Here is a 9,018-nt window from a genome sequence, read left to right as displayed (position 1 = left end):
TCGAGACCATTGCATCTTTTGATCGTTTCTGACTACTGAGCGTGGAAGGTGCGAAATAAACCACCTAGCCAGCAAGGGTGTGCAACACATAAGAGTCCCTCGCTTTTTCATGGTACGAGAGTGAAGAGAATGTAGAATATCTCCAAGTAGTGTAGGTACGGGATTGTGAGTCAGAAAAATCTTGATTGCATGCACATCAATGAATTGATCAGGATTAGGAAACAAAACCAAACTATATATCAATAAAGCCAAAACGTCTTCAAAAGCATGGTAGCTCATGGCCTTCAGAAATTGTCGAGCTTTTCCAAATAAGAATTTGGCTGAGAGACCTTCTACTCCATTCTTGGTGTCCCAGTTGGAGGCGATGTCTGATCTCTTTAGGTGAAGTGCAGCAGCAATAGTCTCGAGTTTCGGAGTGCTTTCCAATCCAGTAAAGGGCAGATGCTTAGATATAGGTACACCAAGTAAGTTTGAGAACTCCTCCAAAGTAGGTACCAACTGATAATCCGGAAAAGTGAAGCAATGATGTTCGGGATCAAAGAATTGGCATAAGACTCTCATCATATCTTCTTCAAATTGAGAGGTGACCAGTCGAAGAAGATAACCATGTCTTTCAGCAAACTTAGAGTCTCCAGGGACTTCCAAGGCGAGCTCCTTAAGCTCAGAAGGTATCCCTACAAAGTTGAGTCGTACATAATCTCTGGTAGAAAAAGCCATGTCCTACAAAACGGTGTAAATATAAATTTCTCGGTCCTTGAAATTTGTTAGTGGATATGATATGTCATGATGCTATGATGTTATGATGTTATGATGCCAAGTAATTAACAAACACAAGCAAGTCACACAATTGCCTTAAGGGTAGGCTTGCATGACGTTCAAAGGTATGTACCCTCCCTCCTTTCGTTTAGTGGGTTCAACCTGTCTTAAAAGTAACCAGGTTCTATGGTGCTCATATCCTTGATCTTTCTCGTGGGCATTGTCTCAACATAGCGCACAATCGGCCAGCCAAAAACATCCCTTGAGTCTAATCTCAATGAGTGTAGCATCGAGTATCAACCGGCTTTAGTCAGGAATCCAAAGCCAGCCATCTCGCTACTTCTTATAAGCCAAAGTCAAGTTCGACTAAGGTTCTAGGGGCGAATTAGTGCTCATGACACCACGCGGTAGCCAAATGTCTCCTCGATCAAATTCAAGGGCCATCAGGACAAACCAAAGTGTCACACTAACGGTGGCCACCAGTTCAACCATAACGATACATGTCGTACAGTCTCCCTGATCTCATGCCACATACCTAAGGTACTCAGATCCGGGTTAGGATCTTTCACACAACAGAATACCCAAAACAGCCCTGCAAAAGTAAAGCAAGCAAAACAAACAATAGAAAACATTTAAGTGAATCCTAAACTTTTAAGGTAACCCCTCTTAATCGAAAAATCCCCAGCAGAGTCGCCAGTTCTGTAATACGGTGAACTGACTTTTTATCGATCGAAAATGTCGCGGTTAAGCATGAGTCGCCACCGACTTTTATTTTATCCAAACCAAATCAGAAAGGCAAAAAGAAACAGAAAAAAACCTTTTAAAGAAATCTAAGTTTGGGGGGTAATTTATGCAAAGGGAAGGTGTAAGGCACCCTTTGCATCCATGGTTTTCCATGGGCTCTTAATTGCTTTGCTTGCTCGTTTGTTTAGAAAATGTAGATGAAAGAGATAGGGACTTTAGCTCGTAAATGAGCGTAGCCCTTTTGAAAAATTATGAGAAAGAATATAATGAAAGTTTGAGCATTGTAAGGCAATTAGGGGCAATTACCTTAAACTCAGATGATAGGTCTCTTTTTAGCCTTTCAGAATGAAAGGGTCTATCCTTGCCATAAGAGGGCAGGAAGCCTTTCGTTTGGAGGTTGAAGGGTCATCGAAGCATCCTTTGCCATAAAACTGTCCCATGCCATAGAAGGGCAGGTAGTCTAAGGCAAGGATCAGAATAAGCCATTTTTCCGTTAGGCAACCAGAAGATACCTCAGCCACTTTCCGTAGGCAACATCCGAGGGTCGAGGTCATAATTGTGTATCGAAGGCAGCATCATTTAGGGTCGCATGACCTTTTATTATCGAGGCAGCATGGCTGAGGTATCCTCAAATTCGAGGGACATAGCTTATTCTGCAAAAAACACAAGGCAACAGGCAACAAGGCAACAGGCAACAAGGCAACAGAGAGAGGTTACCCAAAAGCGTGCGTGTGTGCACCAATCACGTGATTATATTCAATTATATTATCTTGTAAATTAGTGATTCTAAATTCAATTCATGGTTGCCACTCCCTATTTTACTAACCACGCAGATAATATAAGGCAAGAAACAGTAATATGGGGGAGGGAAATTGTAACCAGCGGATCCCTTAATAGAGTTTGACACAAGTAATAATTAAACAGAAAAATAAAAGGTTAGGGTTTAGGGTTACCAAACTCGTGGCTTTGGCAATTTGACATACCCTGGAAAAGGCAAACAAAATAGGGTGAGTGCATTTATCGGTTCGAAGGCGAACACAGTCAACCCTAAAAATAAGGATATAATGTATTTAAAATAAAAATAAACAAAAGCACTTAGCTTGATTTGATCTGATAGGGTTGGCAGGAAGCCTCGGGGGTAACCCTAAAAAATGGCAAAGGCAAATAATAGGTGAATGTATGCACAGTTCAAAAAGGGTTAAAAGGGTAAACCCTAATTAAAAGGAAACAAAATTGACTTTTAAAGTAAATTAAATAAAATTAAATACTTAGCTTTGTGCAGGGTATGGCGCGTAATCGGAGGAAAACCTATTGTTAACCCTGGAAAAAAATGCACAAAGGAAAATATCTCAGTGTATGGAGTGATCTCCGCAAACCCTGATTAGGGTACAAGTTAATCATGATTAATAGAATAAATAAGGAGCCAAATTAATTAATTATTGGTTTTTAACCTAATTAATTAAATCGGAAAAATAGAATTTCGATTAAATTACCTAACCCTAATATATATTTTAATAAAATGATTACAATTAATTAAATAATTAAAACAAATTAAAACATTTAAATCCAATAAAGTTATTAATATTTAAAATAAATAACTATTTTTATTCTAAGGTTTTATATAAAAAGGAGTTTTTAAAACCAATTTTATTAAAAGGAAAATTTAAAAGAGTTTTTGTAATAGATAAATAAACAAAATAAAGAAAATAAGTTGTACAATTAAAAAGTAAGAACACTTAGCTGTAATCTAGCGTGGTAGGATCTTGATGGAACACCATGGGTCTGCAACCTGGCGTGCGTTGGATCTGAGCTTCGAGAAGATCTGACGAGTGCGATGTGAGGGTGTACCAGTGGCTGACGAGGATGCGCGCGCTGGATCTGTAGGTGAATAATGTGGTAAAAATATGCGTCGCTCGTGGGTATCGAACCCGAGCACTTCTTGTCACCAACCAACACTCTTTACCAACTGTGCTGTCAACGTGAGCTGATAACATATTTGAACAAGATTAATTAAAAAAAAAAAGTCAGTTTTTGAATAATGGAACGTGCGCCCAGCCATGTCGTCTTCTCCACTTGCTGTGTTTTTTTTCTGGAATTTTGCTACGAACGGGCTATAGACTGGCTGCGATTTTTTGGTGATTAAAACCTGTGAAATTCACAACTTAACCAAAACGATAACAAAATTAGATTTAAAGGCATGATTCAATTGCAAATATTCTCCTGAACTTAATGAAACCGTCAATTTTATCCAATTCCATCTTAACTACAGCACCCCCAATTCGGAGCTTGCAAAAACCTAACAATGGTGGTTTCTAAATCCTGCAACGAAAAGCCAATCAAAATATCCAAGAAGCATCAAAATACTATTGTAATCATGAATAAATAATCAAATCGAATGCAAAGCGCGTGTATATACGGAATCGAATCGAAAAAATATATGACTCGCTTTTGATCATGAATTCACGTTCTGGAAGCTTTCATCGATGATGATGGCGGGTTTATGTTCAGAAAGCAACGATGAACTGATCGAGGTACATTATATGGCTTGAATTGAGTTGCAATGTAGAAACCGAACTCGGACTTTTCTTGGAATTTTGAGAGCAGCGTCCAAATTCTTGAGGCTGCACCCGAATCCTTCTTTTTTTTGCTGAACGTATTTGATATGTATATGAGGACCAATTTAGGTTTTCCTTTTTTATGGGCTTGGATCTCACTTCCTTTTGGAGAGAAATTTTTTGATTCAAATCCCATTCTTCTCTTCCCAATCTTGCTTTGTACGAAAATTTGATTGATAATTTGGAGATTTGGTCACCTCATATGAATGGAAAACAAATCCATTTATTTTATATATTTTTAATAATTTACTTAATATTTATATGAATATAAATTCAAATAAACATGAATAAATATTATGAGATAATGGATTTAAAGGCTCCTTTTAATATTATGGGCTTGTTTAGAAACCAAATGATGGGTCCATCAGTCACAAAATATCAAATTTACTCAAATTGACTTTCCATTTATTTTCTCAAAATCAATCAACTTGTGCAAGCCATAACTCTCTCAATTTTTATTATATGGAAGTGTTCTTGAGCTTTGTACTTCAAATGAACTTGGGTAAAATGTGGTGGGCAAATTTTGGGGTATGACAAATCCCCCCTTACCTCAGAGTCGAATCTTCGAAGATCTTCTTCCCCTTTGGCTCTTCTCACTTCACGTGTTCTCCCTTTCTCAGAGTCTGTCTCCTTTCCTCTCCTCTTTTCCCAATTCCTTTATTTTATGAAAAATAAAATAAAATATTATAATGGGCTTGCTTAGTCAACACCCCTCTTCTGCTAATCACCACTCTAGGCCCAATGCCAATAACTCATCATTTTCCATATAATTCAACCAAATACTAAATTATCTCTAATTAATAATTTAATTTCCAATTAAATTAAAATTAGAAAATATGGGGTGTTACACCCCTCGGTACCACATCGGAAGCAAGTAATGGGGTTGGAAGCAAACCCTCCCCTATTTGGCTTCTTCCAAAAACCAACTTTCTGTTTTCCTTTATCAGCAGGAGCACTGTATGGTTTCCCACAATCATGCTTACCCTTTCGATCGTTCACAGCTTTGTATTGTGCAATCCTGGCTCTGTTATCATTGTCATAAATTCTGCTTCTGCTCACTAGCTCTGGATAGTTCCTTATCTTCTGACAAGAAATACCCTGTTTGATCTTGGGACGCAGCCCGTTCTCAAACTTGATGCACTTGGAATTCATAGCCTCATTGGTATTGTAATGGGAACAATACTTCACAAATTCCTCGAATCGAGCAGCATACTCATCAACGGTCATATTCCCCTGCTTCAATTCTAGGAACTCAATCTCCCTCTTGCTACGAGCATCTTCCGGAAAGTACTTTTCTAGAAACTCAGCCCGAAACACTACGCAAGTAATAGTAGTACCTGCAACTTCCATTCTCTGACGACTGTTATCCCACCAGTCCTCAGCTTCACCTTCCAGCATGTGCGTACCAAACTGTACCTTCTGATCCACATTGCATCCCATGGTCCTGAAGATCTTCTCAATAGCCTTCAGCCATTTCTGTGCATTTTCTGGATCAATGATACCACCTTCAAACTTAGGCGGTTTGTTGCTCTGGAACCTCTCTAAGTTGCAAAACTGTAGATCTCCAGCATTCTGATTGTTGTTATTCTGCACCGACTGCGCCATAGCTTGTAGTGCAGCAGCAAGAGCAACATCATTCCTTCCTGCCATTCTGTCCAACAATCCAAAATACAATCAGATGAACACACAAGTTAACTCCTAATCTAAGGACTGACTCTACAACATCTGGCCGGTTTAACCGACCTGCTCTGATACCAATTGTAACACCCCACTTTTCCCCGTTTAAAAATTACGGTAAAATAGTAATAATATTATCAGCGTAATACAACACGAATGGAATGTCACATCTTTCAAATAAAACAGAAACTAAAGTCTCAATACTTTATTTATTCGTTTCTCACAAAAATCAGTAATGCAGCGGAAATAGTTTTTATTTAAAATAAATCACGGCACACTTGCCACCAATAAATAAAATCCACCTTAACTTGTGGTTCTCCAAAAATTAGAATTTAAAAGCGATACGTAACAAAATTCAATAAAATAACATTTTAAATAAATTCCCAAAAATTCCCGTGTTACGTATCAGAGCGACTCCTAAGACTCGATCAAGCAACACGTACTCCACGTACAGCTTAAGTACCTGAATTATCTGTACTCCCAAAGAAGCACTGACACAACAAACAAGAAAGAAAGGGGTGAGAACTACATTCAAAAAATAACGGTGAATAATACATGCTAAGGAGTAGTACTCACGCCAATCACACACACAATCACATATTTACAATACATATATCAATTCAATCACAATTTAACAATCAATTACAATAATGCAATGTGACTCCATGATTTGACACAAATGCATGTGGTACCAAAACACGGTTCATTCAATCGAACCTGATTCCCAAGGAATCCGGATAATTCGCATACACTCCACCGAGCAACGAATTATCTCCATCACGACTCCACAGTTGAGTCCGGACATACTAGGCATCTACAAAAGATTTCCACCTAGCAGTCTCAACATGCCATGTTATGAAATGCATTAACAACACAATATGCATAATTGTAATTACAGGTACGCATATCACACGATCCTGCGGATCATACGTAAACCATAAGCTTACCGTAATTCACACCAGAATTACTACCGCTGTTACGCGACAGCACACAACATACAAACTGTTACACCAACACGCCTCACCAAACACTCGCCCATCAATTAGCTAGTTTTTGATTAGTTTATACAAATCCGCTTAATAAATTACTACTAGTTACTACATTAGTCTTCTACTAAAACTACTAACATTTTCTATCAATTTATCTTTACTGTAACTATATACTAACTCTACTGGATTAATTAGACTGATAACTCAGTTGAATGAATTGAACCACCCTCTGTCATTTATCATCTATGTGCAATTATTTCTTACTATTGTTGCTAAGTCACTCAACCAAATAAAATTGTAAACTAAGTTATCTAACTAATTACCACTTGTCATTAGTGTTATATTCTACCCCTAATGAACCATTATATAATCCCAGGGTTAATTATGCCTACTAATTTGAAATAATGTTCTAGAACACCATCATGTTTTGAACTACAATGTGCAGCCACATGAACAAAAGAAAAAGGAATATAACTGCTTATTCAAAGCTCATGACGGTCGGTACGGCAATAACTAACCAAACTTATGTTTATATTATATTGGATGGATTTAATGTTGTTTCTGCTATTAAAAAATCACTATGATATCTCCTTCTACTAGATTATATAAATTGGAATTAGTTAAACTAATTAATTTAATTAACTCTAATATATACTTAGACTATTAATTTATGTACCTGCTAGTTGAATTCTAACAAAATTGATAACTCACACTAAATTGCACACAGGCAGCAATCAAATAAAACGAAATGGACCAAAAGGCACAGCAATATGAATTTGCTACCACCAACAATGCTACAGAACCGTTTCAAACACTATATCACTGATATGCAATAATCCCCAAACATGATTCCTTAAATTGAATCACTGCAACAACAAAAAATATGACAGCAACAACAATAATATATTGCATATCAGAATGATTCAATCACACAATTTTCATCACTATTAACTCATACAAACATAGATTCACACATGCGAAAATCAACATACGGAAACTCTACGAGGGAAAGGACCCCTCACTACCCTCTCATGATTATAACACTTATAATGAACCCATTCTCCCCCCTTACCTCGAATTCGGTCATAAAATCCTGTGAAAATTGATGGAGAAAATTGCCCTAGCAGCCTTGTTCTTCCTTCTCTAGCCCTCTCTCTCACGTGAAAATACTCGGTATGCTAAACCTTCACCAATTCCACCTTAAGACCTATTCTCCCTTATTTTCCTCCACTAACCCATTATTATTAATTTTGATTTTTTTTAATTATTAATAAAAATAATCTTAATAATGATACTAATAATAATAAAAATAATAATGATAGTACAAATAATAATACTAATGATAAAAATAATATTAGTAATGATAATCATAATAATGATACTCATAATAAAATAATAATAATTATAATATACTACTATTACCACTTATGCCATATCATTACTGCCGACACCTCTATTTTACCTGTTTCGTTAAGGACACTCTGCCTACGCACTCGACCGCACACCCTTAACTAGGCCAAACAATTAAAATCAACACGCCGATTAAATAATTTAAAATGGGGTGTTACACTAATTCAGTTCAAGGCTTGTACTCCCTAAGAATACTAACCACGCAGTTTAAAATTGCAGAAATTAAAGGTAGAAAATATAAAGTCCTACGCTATTACAATAAACACCTGTGGGCAGAAAAATAAAGGCGGAAATATAAACCTAAACTATTACAATAAACACCTGCAAGGAAAACAGAGAAGAATTGGGTGCGAAAATAAAACCTTACAAGGTAACAGATCAAAAATTAAAAGGGTTAGGAAAAGGAAAAACAGTGATTAATAATCATGATGAAAAATAGTTAGCCAAAAATAAAATCAAGGTTTAAAAACCTAAAAATAATAAATTAGCCTAAAATTAAATTATTATCCTAAAAATAAAACTCTAATTATTTTATTAATCTAAAATTAAATGAATAAACCTAATTTTAAACTAAACTTAACTAAAAACTAAGGTTAATTTATTAACTAATAAAAAGGCTAATTCTATTCATTAAAAATAAATAAATTTTGTTATTATAAAAAAAAATGTTAAGTTTTTTTTATAAGGATTAATTAAAAGGAGTTTAGTTAAAAAAGAAAGTATAAACAAAATAATTATAAAACAAAAAATAAAATAAAAAAAATTAAAGAACCTGGGCGTGTGATCCTGTATTACACTTCCTTGAGGGTGTATGGTAGAAATGCACT

The 9,018-nt window shown here is 36.0% G+C and overlaps 1 protein-coding gene across 1 annotated transcript; it reads right to left on the bottom strand.

Moving 5' to 3' along the window:
* Window positions 1–3,759: 3,759 nt before the first annotated feature.
* Window positions 3,760–5,765, bottom strand: LOC131624419 (uncharacterized). The gene is made up of 2 exons (XM_058895360.1): window positions 5,043–5,765; window positions 3,760–3,819 (listed from the first exon to the last, which is right to left on the bottom strand). Exons 1-2 carry the CDS (start codon window positions 5,763–5,765, stop codon window positions 3,760–3,762), a joined length of 783 nt encoding a protein of 260 aa, XP_058751343.1.
* Window positions 5,766–9,018: the final 3,253 nt, after the last annotated feature.

The sequence above is a fragment of the Vicia villosa genome, unplaced genomic scaffold (assembly GCF_029867415.1).
Source record: "Vicia villosa cultivar HV-30 ecotype Madison, WI unplaced genomic scaffold, Vvil1.0 ctg.000121F_1_1, whole genome shotgun sequence".
NCBI lineage: Eukaryota > Viridiplantae > Streptophyta > Magnoliopsida > Fabales > Fabaceae > Vicia > Vicia villosa.
The sequence above is the reverse complement of the archived record's forward strand: the minus strand, read 5'-3'. Positions and strand labels throughout refer to the sequence as shown.

Bases quoted from the DNA above. Each gene is read 5' to 3' on its own strand.
- LOC131624419 (XM_058895360.1), bottom strand. From the start codon at position 5,765: ATGGCAGGAAGGAATGATGTTGCTCTTGCTGCTGCACTACAAGCTATG. The intron at 3,820-5,042 runs GTTGGTTTTTGG...TTTTCGTTGCAG, and splicing joins CTGATAAAGGAAAACAGAAA to GATTTAGAAACCACCATTGT.